At 37.0% G+C, this 19,963-nt stretch overlaps 1 protein-coding gene across 1 annotated transcript; it reads right to left on the reverse strand.

Moving 5' to 3' along the window:
• Positions 1 to 1,454: 1,454 nt before the first annotated feature.
• Positions 1,455 to 5,951, reverse strand: LOC137029383 (uncharacterized). The gene is made up of 2 exons (XM_067398976.1): positions 5,795 to 5,951; positions 1,455 to 4,057 (listed from the first exon to the last, which is right to left on the reverse strand). Exons 1-2 carry the CDS (start codon positions 5,920 to 5,922, stop codon positions 1,528 to 1,530), a joined length of 2,658 nt encoding a protein of 885 aa, XP_067255077.1. The 5' UTR covers positions 5,923 to 5,951; the 3' UTR covers positions 1,455 to 1,527.
• Positions 5,952 to 19,963: the final 14,012 nt, after the last annotated feature.

Raw genomic sequence — 19,963 nt, forward strand, 5'->3', positions numbered from 1 at the left:
GACAGACGTCTTCACCCTTCAGTGGGAGAAATTTCAACCGACGCATCACGTGAATCTCATCCACCAACCAGAAAAGCTGCTGTTACCGTGGAGATCGCGCCAAACAATAGTTGACGCCCAGTTGTTAATAAAAATCTAACTATCTTGTTAGGAAAATATAATTTTTTTTGTTCAGGTCAAATAGATTTAGGAATTTTGTAATGATAGCCTAATTGAATTTTGTGAACATTGATGAAAACTTAATACTATATTTAACTATTTCTCTCTTCTTTTTTTTTTAATCTGGACAATTTTTTTCAAATGACTATATATATTGTATAAGTATCAATTGTATTGTATTGTATCAATTGCACAAGTCAATTAATATTAATTATTAAAATCATTACATCTGTTTCAGAGAGAGGAGAGAGGAGGGAATATAGCCTTGAATATTGCAGGCCTAAATACTTATTAATTGTCCAGTACACAGAGTATGGCCCATAATCGTTACACTGATCTGGGCCACACACCACACATCCACAATCGGCCCAAATGTTGTCTGCCGTCATGCATGCAGTGCCATCATTGCCACACATGGCCCACAGTTGGCTGACATGATGCATGCCAGTGCCGGCAACACGCCAGCAGTGCCATTATGAGGCCACATTTGGGCCAAGTCTGTTTGCTATGTGGGAGGGGGTAAAATCCACATTTTTGGCAGGGTTCCCCTGGTAAAATTCGCATTACAGGGGCTAAATATCATGTTATTTGGCATCGCCTCATCTCGTGGATATGAAAAACAACCCACAGCTACAGTGTTAAAGCAGTCCAATTCCACGGGAAAACCACGGACTTGGCAACACAGTGTGCATTCCTAAGCACAAGTCAGGTTTCTTTTACTTAGAAGGTGGGACATATTCCACCATATTGCACATTGGAGCTTCTCCCATTCATAACTAATAGGAGCCATACATTACATACACTATAAGCCATACATTTTTACATTTTGAGTAAACAATTTCACTTTAAAGTTCTAAGTAATTTAGGTCTCATTATTACTTGGATAAATATTTAAGAAAATCATAACTGAATGATATATTTGTTGTTATATTTTCTCTTTTATTTATTTATTTTTTTTATTTTTCATCTGATTATGCAGTATCTTTGCAGTACAAGTGTGGTCATTTGAATGCAGCCAAACTGCAGTTTTCAGTACTGCTGTTGTACTGTGTCCAATATAATACCACTTGTACTAGAGCTAGCTAAACAACTGCATTCGTGTTTTTGTTAGAAAGTACTGACCACATGCACTCTCCGATGACTTGTGCAATGACTTGAAGAAGAATAAATGATGCGCACTGAAACTTAGAGCTGAAGTTCACAGCTGTGAACGTGACTGCATCAAAAAAAGAATCATGTGTTATGGTTTGTTGCGCTTTGACACAAAAGATGAGACATGATGTATTTGTCTGCACACACTACACAACTTTATTGTGGGTTGAATCTGTAGAAGTTTTAAAAACAATTTGTCTGCAAAGTCTTTAATCCTTACCGACTTTTGTTTGTTTTGGGGCCGTTCATTGGCACATACGGATCAAGCAGAAACTTCCAGGAGTTTTCCCAGTTGCTCAGAGATACAGACACCATTGTGGGCTCATTGCTTTTTAAATTATTTGAGAATTTCCAAGATTCCATCCATTCTTCAAACATTTCTTTTCCATTTTCATCTTCCTTCTTGCCAGATTTAACATTACGCTTTGGTCGTGGTTGCGTCTTTGCTATTTTACATGCATCGCTCCATCTCTTCTGTTGTGGTTTCTGCTGATCTATGTTTGAGTACAAGTGCTTTCTTATTGTTGTAGTCTTTGTCATTATCACAGACTCATCCTCAGCCGAAGCAGAGCTTTTCCCGTGCTTTGACTCCATCTTCATGAACCTCCAGGAGTTGCTCCAGATTTTCAGCTTCAAGTCTTTGACCAAAGCAGAAGGTAAATAATAGATGTGTTTGTGTTTTGACCAAAGGATCATGTCTTGTGCACTGAATGTTTTTGGCTTTGCATCAACCCATGAGGCGATGTTCTTTGGTGGTTGTGGATTTGACATCTTCCATGATCGACCCCACTCTGACCTGCTCTCAGTCTGGATGGACTTGAGGCTACTGACATCAGACGTTAGCTGGAAATTCAAATAACATTCACCTTGTCTTTGATAAAACTCTGTGCTAGTAAACATCCAAGAATTATCCCAGTCTAGCACTTCTTTTTTTATGAGATGTGCACGTCCATCAGACCTCTTCTTAACCCTCCATGAGTCATTCCACTCTTTTGAGGGAAGTTGTTCTTTGAATATCTGAGAATCGTCTGATCTGCTAAATTCATTGCGAAGTTCCTTTCTGCCTTTGATTTCCATTGATTTCTCAAACCAAGTATGTTCAGGTTGGAAATCCTCAAAGCTGGAGAACCTCCAAGAATCCACCCACTCGGTCACGGAGGGTCTATCGTGATTGCGCTGATGAGTTGATGATTCCCATGACTGTTCCCAGTCTGCCACAGATCTTGCGTATGTATGTTGGCGCACTGGCTGGGTTGATGCACCTTGCCCTTGTCTTTCCAGAAGATGCTGACGTCTCGTAGACCTCCAGGACTCAGACCAGACACGAACCCCTGCTGGTCCATTATGCGGGAAATTCTCATTTTCTAGCGCTCTTCTAACAGGTCTGGGTTGAGTATTGGTGGACCAACCCTGCTGCCATAAACTGCTGTCTTGGTTGAGTGTTAAGTTTGTGAACCTCCAAGAATTGGCCCATTCAGTGAGAGTTTGTGGTGTGGAGGACAATTGTGGAAGTGGGCATCTCAGGTTCCTTAATGCACGTTCTTCTCTACGCTGGCGCTTCAGCATCTTCCAAGAATCCTTCCAGTCCATTTGCTTTGAGAACTGAAGCATCTCCTGCCGCTTTTGGATTTTTGGCAAAGCCAGTACGTTGAATTTCACACGTTCACTTTGTTGCTTGAATTGGTCTGGTTTCGGTGTCTCAACCTTCACTTCCACCTCCCTACATTCAGCTTTATTTATCTCTTCTTTGTACTCCGACAGATTTTTTATGGTCGTCCATGATTTTTCCCAATCAGACAGTGGTGCATCCGTCCCACCGAACTGAATTGTGTGCTTCATCTCTCTAGACACATTCATTATCACGTTGCAGATGTCAGGATGCAGTTCCTTGGGCACCATACCTTGAGTTTCGATTGATTTCGTCTTCTGTTCTGATATGGTTTTAGCAACCTTCCAAGATTCACTCCATCCTAGGTTATTACCTGTTTTTGACTTCATGTGAAGCTGCTTCTTAAAGTACATCCATGAATTATCCCATGGTAGTTTAGATTGTGTTTCCTCATTAGTTGCGGGCGGAATTGAATCAGGCATGATATTTTCTCCTTTCACAGGCTTCATTGACTTCCAGGATTCATGCCATTCTGATGCACTTTCCTGATTCTGTTTCCCCCAGAGGTTATAACATTTGTTGCTATCACTTTTATTTGTACCTTCATGAGACTCTTTTCCTTTCCGAGTGAATATCCAAGACTTCTCCCATTCTTTACTGGCCAGGTCTTGTTGAATGTGCTCAGAGTTTAATGCTTTGCTCAGCTTCTCCCACAGAAGCATGTCATTAAAGCTCATATTGTTGTTGGTGTCAAACCCAAGATCAAACCAGGGTTTACCGTCAGTGTTTGGCTGAAGATTGAGAAACTTCCATGACTGTCCCCAGTCGAATGCGCAGGGACTTTCTACAGGTTGTGGCAAAGGCTGCGAGAACTTCCAAGACTTTGACCACACCATCAATCCTGGACAGCTTTCATTAAGGTGATGTAACAGGGCCAATTTGTTGGATTTTGTAGTTTTCTTCAGGTCCACCTGCCTCTGAATCCGACTGCTCTGGAAACCTTGCGGCCTTCCCAGGTATGTCTTTTTAGTCTTGGGTGAATCAAGAGTTGATTCTTCAGGAAGCTTTGCTTTTCTCTCCAGCCTTTTAGGGGTTTTTCTCATGGAGGACATGCGCGCCTGCCAATCTTGATTAATTCTGTAAAGATTTTAATTGGAACGGACAACAAATGAAAATAATTTCTCATTAATTATGAAATGTGGTCTGAGTTTGCTTCTTTTGTTTTAACAGATTAATTAAAGATAGCTGTTGTTATTAAAATGAATATTTACACAATTAAAGCAATTAAAGTTGAAGCGACCACAAGCTCATTATCATTCAGAACGGACTTATTATCTGCAAACAAAAAAGGGCAGAGAGGCAGTTGGGATCAGACATACGAATGCTGCATTCATGCCATATCAGAGTTACTGTAATTATGAAATGACTCAGAGATTCTTCTCTGCACTTTTCTTGTCTTTGTCAGAAAATATTCCTTTTTATAGCAATGCTCAAAATGCATCATTGTGCTTTTCCCCAACTTGCATTTATAAATTGGAGAAAGATGTGAGGGGTTTTTATTAGTAATTTGGCATGGCATGAGCACAGCACAGTAATAGCATGATCATACTCTCTAAAAGACGCTGGGTTGTTTTTATTTTATTTTTTTACACAAATGCTGTTGGGTCACTTTGTTGGGTTATTTATTCTATGGTTGGGTAGATTTTGTGTTACCCAGCCATTAGGTTAGAGGCTGGCCAATCTCACTGACAATTGAAACAATACACCCGCCCTCCACTGCAACAACCCAGCTGTTGGGTTACACAGAGAAAAAGCTTTTTTGCATCTTTGTCAGGAGAAAGTAGATCTCAAGGCTGCCAAATTGGTGCATGACTTCAGCAAAATAAAGGTTTGTATACATTTTATTTTATCTATAAAGTCATTACAGTTCTGTAAATCATTTTATTTAATGCAATGCAATAGACAGGGATGAGATGTCAGTCAGTAAAGGTCGTCTCACATGATGGAAATTGAATAAACTGATTTTTATTAGTTATAATACTGAATATTATTAATTTGGATGTTAAAATGTGTTCTCAGAACTTTGGTTGTTTATGTGCAGGTTATAAGGAGCCTGTCACGAAGTCTTTCAGCGGTCTGTGGTTCACAGCTCCCCCGCCGAAAAGCGGCCCATCAGCGGCTCAGATTTCGCTGCAACACACACCGCTGCACTTACGACAGGAATGTAAGTGGAAAATAAGAAAACTAATCGAAGCGGAGAGGAGAGAGAACTTTGAAAACTGGCTCCAGTGAGTTTTGACCATAGTGTTTTTAGTCTGTTCGTTGATTTGAGGAAAAAATAAGCGAAATATGGTCAAATTTGTTTTCAAACATAAGTTATTATATATTTAACTTTTAAACATTCTTTCTGCACTTTTCACTCACATGTAGACACTGTTTTAACACGTGTCTATATTTTTGTGCATAAAATGTTCACTTTTTGATCATTACTATGTTGTTTAGTATTGTGATTTTAATTTTCAGCATATTTTGGGTTCATTTTAAGACAGCAATATAGTCATTTTTCAATTCATTAGTTGAGTTTAATAAAAAAAAAAAAACCAGCATGTTGGGTCAAACATTTAACCCAACCATCTTGGATAAAATAACCCAATGCATGGGTTTGTCCAATTTTGACCCAGAGTTGGGTTGCCAAATAACCCAAATTGGGTTGTTTTTAACCCAGCATTTTTTAGAGTATAAATATTACAAACCTAAATGGAATGCAATGGGTTAAAAAGATTTTCATCAACAAACTGCCTCAAAAACACTTATAAATATTGAATTTTTCTGATTGACAACTGCAGGAAAACGAGAGGTTCGGCAGGTCCTCACCTTTCCAGAGCACTCTTCTGTATCCGCTCCTCTTCCAGCTGTCGTTTCTGTCCATACTCCCTCAGTCTGCATTCCCAGACATCCTTCATAAAGGAGCCACATACTATCACTTCTGCGTTTTTGTCCATTATTGTAGAGACTCTTGCTGTAAGCGGAGATGAAGCTGTCAGTGGAAGAAAGAGATTGGATTTTACAAGATTGCAATGTTCCCTTGTATAAACTAACCATAAAATCTGCATTTGTTTACAATAGCTCATCTAATAGCATGCATTTGATTAAGCTATTCATTTAACCAGGACAGGCAATTAAATATAAGCACAGCACAAAACAAATGCAGACAAAAAAAGAATACTATTTGGAACATTTGCACATATTATATAATAAATTTAGCAGGGAATCATCACTTATCAAGCACAAACAATACCACATGAAATTGCTTCCGTGATTAATTCTAAAATAGCATTACTGGATTTGCTCTTTCATGCTATATTTAAAAGCAATAAAATCGTGTTTATTGCTAGCAATATTAATTGCAATTTCATAAGTGCACAGCATCCTGTCAACATAAAACAGTATTTCTCTGCAAAAATGAAATAAAAATAAATAAATACTTGCCCGTCTGACTGTTCTCTGTCAAATAAGCGTCTGGCTTCAGAAGCAGCTCATTTAAGTGTCGACTGTAACTAAACTGGGCTCTTGACCCAGCTATTTATAACACGCTGTGGGCCAGTTGCCATGTTGGTCTGTAACTTGTTAGAGAAATGCTTGTCTGCATTAATTTAAAAATATTTGTTGTGTTTCAGAGCATACTGTACTCCGCTAGGTTCACCTGCAAACCTGGGGCATGAGTCGCTACGAGGATGTTCTCATCCTTGTGGATAAGGATTAAAGTCGAGGGATGGAGGTGTCAGATTTCAGAATAAAAATGAGTTGAAAATGATGGAGCTGCTAATTAATCCACTGTTAGATAGTACATGACAGATAATAATTAATAGAAAGATATTTTATTCCTTTGAATTAGGATGGAAGGATCAAGTGTTTCAGGGCGCTGCGCTCAATATAGCCACTGTGCCACTGGAACATGATGTTTGCAACGGTTATAGGTTGAAATATGTTATGAATGTACAGTCTCCATATGACTGGACATACAGTACTGAGTAAAAATAGCCATGACCCATGAATTCGTTCATTCATCGGGTGACACTGCATGCATATAATCAAACGTTCATATAAATCATTTTTATTGTGTTGTTGTTGAACATGTGACAAACTTTTGAATTCAGTATCTTGTTATCAGGTTTGCACCAATATTGTTTTGCTTTTTTATTCTCAATGCTGTTTTTTATAAGTTGGAAACTAAAAATTACAGTAATTCTGACTGGATGAGCACAGCAATAACATGTTCACCCAAAAATGAAAATGATGTCATTAATTACTAAGGTTGATCCTCTGTAGGACTATTTTAACTGTCTTTTCTACCTTCTGGGCCTTGAAAGTGGTTGTTGTGTTGCTGTCTATCGGAGGCCAGAGCTCACGGATTTCATCAAAAATATCTTAAAGTATTAGTTCACTTTAGAATTAAAATGTCCTGATAATTTACTTACCACCATGTCACCCAAGATATTTATGTCTTTCATTTTTCAGTCAAAAAGAAATGAAGGTTTTTGAGGAAAACATTCCAGGATTTTTCTCCATATAGTGTCAGTTTCAGTGCAGCTTCAAAGAGCTCTACATGATCCCAGACGAGGAATAAGAGTCTTATCTAGAGAAACGATTGGTAATTTTCTAAAAAAAACAAAAAACAAATGCTCATCTTGCACTGCTCTGAGATGCGCCACGCATTACATAATCATGTTGAAAAGGTCACGCGTGACATGGGTGGAAGTACCGCGGTAGGGTGAAAAACTCCATCTCATTTTCTCTGCCAACTTCAAAATCGTCCGACATTGTTGTTTTACCTTTTTTTTTTTTTTGTAAAGGCCGTTTGACCTACACTGTAAAAAATGACCGTGATTTTAACAGTAAAAGACTGTAAAAATGCTGCGGTGAAAAACTGTTGGTTGGTTTACAGAAAGTTTCCGTACTATATGCGGTGAATAACTGTAATAGATCTAACGGTACATTTAATGTAATTTTACGGTAAAATACCGTTAAATTCACAGTTTTGGGAAGTGAAAAATAACAATTCATTGTAAAATTTACAGTGAAAAACCGTATATTGACATTCCCACAATTCCCTGCGTGATACTTCACATTTGATATATTTTCGTTGAAATAACTCTTAGTTTTTCTCATTTTTTTCTAATCAGTTATGTACATTAGGGTTTTATGTTACATCTAATGTTGTTAAATTAATGTTTATTGCATTTTTAAAATTTCATGCATGTTACCATGATGGTGTTTAGTGTGTGTGTGAATGACACTGTGTGCACCTTCTATATGTTAGTGTTGTGCTTCTCAGCTTGTGGAAAAGCTGCTTGTGATGAACTTTGATTCATCATGTGACTCTCATCACCACTGTGTTTGGTGACTGTCAGTGTATTATAAAGGTACAAAACAGATATTAGTACTTCATTAGGTTGGTAAATTAACATTATATCAGTTAATGAAATACGTTATTTTACCGTAAATTTAACAGATTTAAAATGTAAAATTCACATGTAACTCCGTAAGTATGTTTACGGTTTGATGTCATTTTTACAGTATTGTTCTGGTAACCACAGCTGCCGGTATTTTTCCGTAGAAACAACAGGATTTTTTTTTACAGTGTAGTTTTTGCACGTTCCCTTTGTAGACACTGGATCAGTACTTCCACCTACGTCACACTTGACCTTTCCAACATGATTACGTAATGCGTGGTGCATCGCAGTTAAAAGGTATATACATTTTTATTTTATTTATTTTTTTAGAAAATGGCCGATCGTTTCTCTAGATAAGACTCTTATTCCTCGTCTGGGATCATGTAGAGCTCTTTGAAGCTGCACTGAAACTGACATTTGGACCTTCAACCTGTTGAACCCCAGTGAAGTCCACTATGGAGAAAAATCCTGGAATGTTTTCCTCAAAAACCTTCATTTCTTTTTGACGGAAGAAAGAAAGACATAAACATCTTGGATGACATGGGGTGGGTAAATTATCAGAAAATTGTGCACGACAAATAGTTATTGTCTCCTTTAAGAAAGAATTGATTCTTAAATGCTGCAATGAGTCATCAGCAATTACAATCTCAATGTAACAAATTTGCATAATACCAGCCTATGCTCTTCATTGGTTGCACGTGAACAATGTCTACTTTGCCCCGCCCTCAAACACTGTAGATGTATCTGAGGCCTGGAAGAGTTTTGTTTGATGCTGTTTTATATCTGGCAAATCCACTTTGCATGCAGTGTAAACGTATGAGGACTCGGGCTCCAATTTATATGGAAAAATGGATACCATCGTTCCTGTCACTGTGTATCAGGAGCTGAAACTCATATATGGTAAGAAAGAGCCATTTCGTTTCCGACACACGCTGCAAGTGGTCGACCAATCACAACAGACTGGGCCGTCTGACCACTTAGAGCAGAGAAGTTTCTCGGAAAGGTGGGGTTTAGAAAGACTGAATCTTCAAATAAACGTAATCTTCATTTTCAGACTCTTTGAGAAAAGTGAAACTTCACTGTATACTATGAGAAAATGTAAGTGTTTTTGACATTGGATGCATGTAAACCTATTGTAGGAGAATTTATAGGGGAACCTATAAAATAGCATAATATTGGCATTCTAGAACCCATATATATATGTGGAAAGAATGGGTTAAAATATAACGCATTTTTGTTGGTGTACATGTGACAACTTTTTCAATTCAATATCTCTTGTTATCGAGTTTGCACCACTATTGTTTTTCTCTTTTAGTCTCAATGCTGTGTCTCTCTACAATGCTTGCATGAAAACTTTTCATTTTGCACCACATTTGTCCTTGTTTCTCACAGAAGTTGCTGACATCCTGAATCTTAACCTTTCAAACAGAGCGAAGAAACCGTGCGGTGCCATTCAGAAGGCAGACAGCTCATTAGGAGAGAGAGCGTCAACCTTTGCATGGCTGATAATGATTCAGCTGTCATTACTGTGTCAGTTTTCAGAATAGAAATCACAATAATCAGGTCTGTCAAATGTTCCCCATGAGAAGCAGAAACTCACACTCGCTGTCACAGCCAAGAATGACATGGATATTCAATCAATAATGCCTTGTCGAATGTATCCTTATTAACATATTTCATTACAGCAATCCAAAGGAAAGTGTGTTAAGTGTTTTGGAGCAATATTTAAATGAATAAATAACCTAAAAACCAAAATTCATGTCATTCAAACCCTGTATACTGTTATTTTTTTACAACTCTTTTGCATACTGTGACAGTTCATAGTGACCATGTCTGTCAAGCTCCATAAAGGACAAAAAAACAATAAAGGTAATATAAAATCACATTGAAAGTGGACTTGTGCCTTATATTTCAAAGTCTTCTTAAGTTATTTAATGAGAAAAAGGTCCTAATTTAAGACCATTGCCACAAACAACAAAATAAAATGAAATCAGTATTAATCATGTATTAACCCATGAAGAAAATAAAGTAGCAAACACTTTTAATATGTATTTCAGTACAGGAGCTTGCGGTGGTTTTTGGAAACAGAATAACTGAAATCAATCCTGTAGACGTGAACAAATCTGTTTTACATTTAAGTGAGGTCTCAGAGCAAGAGGTCCTTAAAATTTTACAAGGACTTAAAAAATTCTAAATCACAAGATGCTTATGCGTTAGACTCCTGCATGATTAAAAGGAATGATTTCACCTTATGTGGGCCAATCACACAGTTAATAAACAAATCCTTTAAAGAAGCTGTCTTCCCTGACTGTTTAAAAGTGGCAGTAATTACACCTTTGCATAAAGGAGGAGACCAGGCTGAAATCACGAACTATAGACCAGTTAACATCCTACCTGTAATATCCAAAGTAGTGGAAAAAGTAGTAGCCAAGCAATTAATGGATCATTTAAATTATGGATGTCACCCCCTGAACCCAATGCAATTTGGCTTTCGAAGTAATCATTCAACAGAAACAGCTCTTTGTTGTTTTGTTGAACAGCTAAAATGCAGTTTGGGTAAAGGAGGGGTAGTAGGAGCCATATTTTTAGATCTTAAAAAGGCATTCTTTTATCAAAATTATCAGCTCATAACATCTCAGAAAAAACACTACAATTGTTTGATTCATATTTAAAGAATAGAAAACACTGTACACGAATAAAGAGCACAATATCCTCTTTTTTAGACAGCTCGGTGGGGGTGCCTCAAGGGTCCATTTTGGGCCCCCTCTTATTCAGTGTTTATATTAATGATCTCCCTGACATATGCCCTGAGGTTAACATCCAATTGTATGCAGATGATGCCATTATTTATGTACATGCAAAATCAAAATGGAGGGCTGCATTTAAGGTGCTATGGAAAAAATTGCAGATTGGATGGAGCACTCATGCTTGACTCTAAACTGTCAGCATGTTTTTCTCCATAAGAAACAACTCTCATCCTACATCAGATATCATTATTAATGGAGAAAAGTTGCAAGAAGTAGATTCTGTTAAATATTTAGGTGTTGTTCTAGATAGTATACTGTCATTTAAAAAGCACATTTCAAATTTTTTTAAAACTGTTAAATTTAGTCTAGCTCAGTTTAGATTTACTCGTCATCAAATGAGTATGGATGCAGCCCATTCTATGATCTTTTCCCATTTTACTAATTGTATAACAATTTGGGCTCAATCAAACAACACGGCTTTACAACCACTTCAAAGTTTGTACAAGCAGGCTCTCATAATATTAGATCAGAAACGGGTATCCTATCATTATTGTAACGTTGTTAAGAAATATAAATTGTTAACACTTGATCATTTTATTCTCCTGGCTAATGTCAGTTTAGTGTATAAGATTCTACATGACCTGGCACCACCACCTCTTAAAGTGTTTGTGAAATCATGTGATGAGGGCTTTCGGTCCACCAGGGCCTCCACCAGAGGAGTCAATTTTAGATCAACCAAATTTGGACAGAGCTGCTTCTCAGTCAAAGCTGCAGGAATGTGTAACTCTTTACCTTTAACTGTCAGAGAGTGCAATACTTTGAATAATTTCAAATTTAATGTAAAGAGATGGTTGAAGGATAATCAGGTGTGTTGTCATTAGCGCAGACTTGTTGAAGAATCTCTAATGTTTCAAATGTAATGTATTTGGTCTGTGTGGATTTGATCTGGGGATGGGACTTTGTTTGTTTGGATGTTGGATGTGTTGGTTGTCTGTTTTTTTTTTAATTTTGTATATAGGTGATTATGTGAAAGGCTGTTTAAATACCTGCTGTTACTTTGCTTGCCCAGGGACAACAGATGAAAATTAGCTTGTAGCTATCTCTGGTCTGTACAATATGTTTATTGTGCAATGTCCCTGTTAAATAAATAAATAAATAAATAAATAAAATAGCCTTTGGGTTTGGAAAAACATGAAATTACAGTTTTCATTTTTGCACAATAAGGAAGTTTATTCTAATTTCAACTATATATGGAATCAGATAGGAACTACTATTCATTTAGCAAATGTACCTATATATATATATATATATATATATATATATATATATATATATATATATATATATATATATATATATATATATAAAGAAACATCCCTTTTTTCTACCGGTGTTGATGTCATTATAACCCTGTAAACATGCTGAAACACCTAATGGGCCTGCATTGGCATTATCCAGAGGCTTGTTAATTATGGGAATGAAACACAAAGATAGGTAAATTAATTATGAGCCAGCAGGGGGCTCATATGAATCAGTGCACCAGGGGTTGAGCGAGATGAGAGCTTCACTCAGCATAATGAACCCGGCGGTGTCTCGTTTCCTTGTCACACAGTACTGATTGCACTTTTATAGAACATACTTTGGCTGGGGATCAAAACCCATGTGATACAGTGATGAAGTTCCATGGATTTAATCAGCTCTGACATGTGAAATATTTAAGGTCTGGTATTAACATGGTTGGAGTTCACTGCTGCTCGTGTTTGAAGGAACTTTAATCCTTTCATTTACTTTGCACAGGTGGAAAATTAATGGCTGCATAAAAGGAGTAAAAAATTAGGGTCACATCACGTCTTGTTGAGTAGAGGTGTGCTTTTACACTAGCTGGGTTTCCATCCAAACATGAAGTGAATCTTTTCAAAGTTCACAAAAAAAGAAAAACAAACAAATGTGAATTAGGTGTGTTTCCATCAAGTAACATTGCTCAGAAAATGAAAACGGCTTGTCTGTGAGAGGTTTTATGGGGATTAAAAAAGGAGTGGGTGGATTTTTATCATTATATCATTACAATTATCATTATATTTTGTATAATAGGTCCCCTTTAAGACATTTGTCATTATATAGAACATTTGTAGCATAGGGTTCTTTAAAATTGAGTCAAGAACTCTGGGTTCTATTTAAGATCCCATTCAGCCTTTTTTTCTATAAGAGAGTGTAAAGGGTAACAATTTAGAATATTGATCCTTCATTAATGAATAACTACACAGGAACATATGCATTATTAACACTCTAGTAACTACTATTAACTAAAAAGAAACTCTGATTAATGAATTAGTAAGTAATAGTGCTCAGTCAAAGGTGGTAGTTCACTATTAGCTAATTAGTAACTACTGTTTTTTCATACCTCCCAGAGAACTACTAATAACTACTATATACAGGTTTGCAATTAATTTGAATAATGCATAATGTATAATTAATTCTAAAGTGAAGGTCATGGTAACCCTGACTGAATTATTACCAAATCCTTCAGAAGGAATTACTAATTATTTGGATCAGTATTCTAAAGTGAGAAGTATGATAACTCTAGTAACTACTGAAGTCATTGTAAACTTTTGAGGTTTTCCTAAAGTATTGGATAGTAATAACTCAAGAGTTACTATATAACTCTAAAGTAACTACTACTTATTTGGATCAGTATTCTAAAGTGAGGATCATGGTAACCCACTAGTAATTACTTAAGTGTTACCAAATACATCAGAAGGAATTACTGTAGAAAAACATACAAAAACCTCAAAAGTTTACAATGACTTCAGTAGCTACTAGAGTTATCATGTTTCTCACTTTAGAATATAATTAGTAATTCCTTTTGAAGAATTTGGTAATAATTCAGTCATCACTAGTGCGTTACCATGACCTTTACTTTAGAATTAATTATACATTATGCATCATTCATGTTAATTATGAACCTGTAGTTATTAGTAGTTCTCTGGGAGGTATGAAAAAACAGAAGTTACTGATTAGCTAATAGTGAACTGCCACCTTCAACTGAGCAATATTACTTACTAATTCATTAATCAGAGTTTATTGTTAGTTAATAGTAGTTACTAGAGTGTTAATAATGCATTATTCATTTGTTCCTGTGAAGTTATTCATTAATAAAGGATCAGTATTCTAAAGTGTTACCATAAAAAAGATCCCATAAGCACACTGAAGGAGGGACCAGCATCAATGTCATATCTCATGGGCAAACATCACTTAGAATCTCTTCATAAAATGTAACAGTCTCATTTGAATTGTTATCTAATTTAAAAAAAACAAGTGAATCATACAAGCAGACACATTTAATCTGGATTTGTCCTCTCAAATCTGCGTTTCGCTGCCCACCTCTGCTACTCTAATTACCTCACATATTCCCCTGGCAGCAACATGACAGGCTGTCAGCCGTAAGAGACAGAAATGCACCTGTGAGCAGGGAGAATAAATCACCTTTTGACTTCTTCTGTGTCTATAACAAAAGCACACATAGCTCCGCTTCCGACCTGAAGACAGCAGAGCAGCGTAAAGATCATGACCTTGGCTGCTCACCTGCTGCTCATTAGCGGACATGATTTAATCTTGAATTATGTGAATGAATTATCTTAAACCTCATTAGCAAATACAAAATGCATGTATTTATGAACTCTGCTTTACATTAAGTACTTAAGTCCAAATTAAATTGCATGTGAAATAAACTCTATTTTCTGGTGATTATTTGTTTAAAACTTGCTGCTATGTTGTGGTGGTTGCAAGGACATTGCTGTACATTTGGTATTTATTTCAATCACGGAAAAAGATTTTTAATTGTGCAACACTGACAGTGATGCATGACTTAAGCCCCTAAATGAAGGCGGACTCGGTTGAGTGTTCGAATCCATGTGCTGAGGTTTATTAAACACAACAGCACAAACAGACAGAGGAATAGGACAGGGATTGTGGTCAAAGAACAGGCAATAGGTCGTCAACAGTTGCGGCAGTCCAGACAGTAAACTAATCCAAAAGGGGAATCCGAAAGACGTGGTCAGAAACAGGCAAGGAGACATGCACGTGCAAACTATCAGGAGTAGAATAAACACTTGGTAGAGACAGGGTAAACTGGCAATACTGTACTTCACAACATAATACACAAACAACATGGCTTATAACTAGTGTAGACAGGTAGAGAGAGGAGAAGAGATGGCTCCCTCTGGCGGTTGGAGGAAAGGATGGCAGATGCAGATGTTACAAGCCCAAAGTATACTTCAGTTTTTACGTGCATGCGAGGGTCAGCATATAGTGCATGAGACATGAATTTTGTCATCAGAAGAGTACACATATACTTTGTGCATGCAGGTCACACATGCACATTTAATTTTTTTGCAGTAATTAGTTTATCCACAAGGTGGCAACCATGACCTGGGGGCATCGATTCACATGGTAGTCGAAGAAAAACTGCATAAACAGAACAGGCTGGAACACATGCAAGCTACAGTGACGATGGAGTTTTACATAGATGAGAGATTATGCGATGAGAAAGTACCCTCATTTGAACTCTAGCATGAAAAAATACAGAGATGTTTATACGGTTGTAAAGCCTCGTTTACACTGCACGCGTCTGCGGTGCGTCTCAGCTCCGGCAAGGTTTTGTTTCGTCCTCTGCATGAGCGGTGTCAACTCACACCAGAAGCATTTCAGAAGCGAAGTGGCTGGATTCGCGAGACCACTATTTGCCTGTCCAACATTGTTTTCGTTGATTTTTTCATGTTTTTAATGGCTAAATTGTTATATTTTGTCCGGTTTTATTGTGTTTATTGCTATGTCATACTTTATTTTGCTGTAGCCATACAGATAAACTTAATACATTTAAAATTCCAGTTATGGACCACAAAAACAAAGAAATTTCAAGTTTTTCAACTTGGAATCTCTTGTCGTCAGTTTCTGGCATCCTAGTGATGTGAAATATGAGTGGGAGTTTACTCAGGGTGATTATTTTGACCTTATTTTGTATTTGAGCTGCGCGTCTTGGACGCGGTGTCCGTCAAAAATAGTCGAGTAGCGCCTATCTTTAGCGAAGCGGCGCGGCGAGACGCTTCTGGGACGCTTCTCAAACGCACCGCGGCGCGGCTGGTGTAAACACGAGCATTGACTAGAGTGCCCACATATCAGCTCCGGTAGCCGTGTCGCAGCCGTAACGCGCCGCACACGCGTGCAGTGTAAACGAGGTTCCACTCATGGTGAGAGAATGCTCAAAACTGCACATGCATCAAACGCCTGTGTGCGTACGTGTCAAGTGAAGTTTACTTTGCAAGGCTGTGCATTCAACGCGTAAAAAAAACGAAGTACTCACAGGGCTCTACACTTTTAAACATAAAGGTTTTTCCATGCTGAACCTTTAATATCCTTGGAGCCTTTCGACAAATGGTTCTTTGTAGTGGAAAAAGTTCTTTCGATTATTAAAATGTTCTCCACGCTAAGAGAAAATTTTAATTTTAAGAACTGTTCACTGAAAGGTTTTTTGGGGAACAAAAAAAAAGGTTCTTCTATGGCATTTTGAAACCGTAGAACGTCTTTTTAAAAGATGTAATATAAGTCTAAGGTGTCCCCTGGATGTGTCTGTGAAGTTTCAGCTCCAAATACCCCATAGATTTTTTTTTATTTTTTTTTTTAACTGCCTATTTTGGGGCATAATTAAATATGAGCCGATTCAGGCTGCGGCCCCTTTAAATGCTCACGCTCCCCGCCCCCGAGCTCGTGCTTGCCTTAAACAGTGCATAAACAAAGTTTACACAGCTAATATAACCCTCAAAATGGATCTTTACAAAGTGTTCATCATGCAGCATGTCTAATCGCGTAAGTATAGTATTTATTTGGATGTTTACATTTGATTCTGAATGAGTTTGATGGTGCTCCGTGGCTAAAGCTAACATTACACACTGTTGGAGAGATTTATAAAGAATGTAGTTGTGTTTATGAATTATACAGACTGCAAGTGTTTAAAAATGAAAATAGCGACGGCTCTTGTCTCTGTGAATACAGTAAGAAACTATGGTAACTTTAACCACATTTAACAGTATATTAACAACATGCTAACGAAACATATACAAAGACAATTCACAAATATCACTAAAAATATCAAGTTATCATGGATCATGTCAGTTATTATTATTCCATCTGCCATTTTTCGCTGTTGTTCTTGCTTGCTTACCTTGCTTACCTGATGATTCAGCTGTGCACAGATCCAGACGTTAATACTGGCTGCCCTTGTCTAATGCTTGAACATGGGCTGGCATATGCAAATATTGGGGGCGTACATATTAATGATCCCGACTGTTACATAACAGCCGGTGTTATGTTGAGATTCGCCTGTTCTTCGGAGGTCTTTTAAACAAATGAGATTTATATAAGAAAGAGGAAACAACTGTGTTTGAGACTCACTGTATGTCATTTCCATGTACTGAACTCTTGTTATTCAACTATGCCAAGATAAATTCAACATAAATTTTAATTCTAGGGCACCTTTAAAGGGTTAGTTCACCCAAAAATGAAATTTCTGTCATTAATTACACACCCTCATGTCGTTTCACAGCTGTAAGACCTTCGTTCTTCTTCAAACCACAAATTAAGATATTTTTAGATGAAATCTGAGAGGTATATGACTCATCCATAGACAGCAATATTAATATAAACAATATATATATATATATATATATATATATATATATATATATATATATATATATATATATATATATATATATATATATATATATATATAATATATGCATGTCTTAAGAAGATGAACGAAGGACTTACAGGTATGGAACGACATGAGGGTGTGTAAATGAGGGAATTTTCATTTTTGGGTGAACTAACCCTTTAAAGAGTGTAGCAAACAACATACAGTACTCAAATCTTTTACATGAATGTTGATTTAATCATTCCAGTAATATTATTAAACACAAAGCCAAAATGTCATTAGGTATTGCTCATGGGTGAAAGGTGCCTGTCGTGTAATATACCAGCATCTATAATGTCAAGCATTCGGTCTGACCTTTAGCCTTTCAGGATTGGCCTGCGTCACATGTTCCACCAACTTTATTTAGCCACGGGTCTTGTTCACGCTGAAGATCTTTCCTCTAGATGGACAGAGTGGGTGTTCTAATGTGAAACAATTCCCTGCAACAATTAGTGGAAATGTTGGCATGAATGTCAAAAAAAACATTAATGGCACTACAAAGAAAGCTCTCCCAGCGGTGATGCATTGTGCTTTGAAATGAAAAATGCATCAACCTGAGCTATGCAATTTGCATGTAATTTCTTTTTAAAAAGGATGATTTTTCCCACCGGATAAAATTTACTTTTTTATTATTATTATTATTATTATGCAGAAGACAGACATATATTAAATGTGAAATGTAAAGTAGGACAAGTCCATCACTAAAGCTCGCATTTGGATAATACTATGCTTGTTCTGTGTAAATATATTCATTTAGACTTTAAAATGGAGTTGAGGTTTACGAAGAGAGAGTTTGTGAAAAGAGAAACTAGGGCATATATATATATAGCTACTGAAGTATATTTTGACGTTTCTGGTTGTATAATTGAAAAGACTGAATGGAAAATAAAATGTTAGAAAGTTGTTCACCGGCTCACAGGCTCAGTGAAATCGGCTAATTAGAAACCAATAACAAAGAATAAGGACAGAAATAGAGCCGGAAGAGTCTGCTTGTGCTTTACGCACCTCTTTAGAGAAGTGAACCGTATCAAACACAAGAAATTCCTCAAAGAAAACGTACTCTAATTACTTTAGCTTTCAGAGGTTATATATATATATATATACTGCCATTCTTTTGGAAATGTCAGCCTGTGAGAACAAAATCACCAAGGAATTTATTTGATTTTCATGCATAAATGTTATAAACAAATAAGAAAGGAATCACCATTGTGCCTCAAAAACAACTACTTCTAAACAAATATAATTTGATATTTAGATTAAGAGATATGCCTTACATCTACACACAAATAAATGCAAAATATAGAAAAATGTAAATATATGCTATAATGTGCAGCTTTGTGCACTGGATTGTGCAAGTAGGTGAATGATGAATTAAACTATGTAAATATACATTACTGGAAATATATGAAAATATGCATTAAATAATGGGTATACCAGGTATCAATGTAAAGCTGCTTTGACACAATCTACATTGTAAAAAGCGCCATATAAATAAAGGTGACTTGACTTGACTTAATAGAGCCGTAAAGGGGAAAATATATGCAATAGCAAATAAAAGTTTATTTGCTTAATTTTTATTTCCGTGATTTTAAAAACCTTTGTGTGAGCAGAGCTGAACTTTACTATTTTTCAAATATGTGTCTGAATAAATAACGAGTGCATGATCTAAATAATCTAAATGGCTGTTTTTCACTTAAGAAACAAAGATCCTTGGTAAAATCCCGCATTATAGAGCATCAAAGCGCTCTGACGGCCATCGCGAGCCTCTAATCGCTTCCCTGTGATACTGAAGAGAATCGATTCACTTCAAACCGGTTTGACTGACGGAACTAATGTGAATGGACGCTCATTTGCATTTGTGGGTGTGCGCGCGCGATCTCATGTTTGACTATGGGAGGGGTTTACAGGTGTTAATGGCGCGTCATGAGGGAGTCTGAAGCACTAAAGATAAATAACAGACCCCGGAGAGGCACGGATAGAGGGTGGTCTGGTGTGATGTTCACTCTGGGGATGTTTTGATGGTGTTGCATCAGTGTTGAGAAGATCAGTCACCTCACGCGCGCTCTGGATGTTGTGGAGTTTACAAGCGAGCGGA

Source organism: Chanodichthys erythropterus, chromosome 10 (assembly GCF_024489055.1).
Source record: "Chanodichthys erythropterus isolate Z2021 chromosome 10, ASM2448905v1, whole genome shotgun sequence".
NCBI classification, from domain to species: domain Eukaryota; kingdom Metazoa; phylum Chordata; class Actinopteri; order Cypriniformes; family Xenocyprididae; genus Chanodichthys; species Chanodichthys erythropterus.

Coding starts and splice junctions, on each gene's coding strand:
- LOC137029383 (XM_067398976.1), bottom strand. CDS start 5,922: ATGGACAAAAACGCAGAAGTGATAGTATGTGGCTCCTTTATGAAGGAT. Junction 4,058..5,794: donor CAGAAGAGTGCTCTGGAAAG/GTGAGGACCTGC, acceptor AAATCTTTACAG/AATTAATCAAGATTGGCAGG.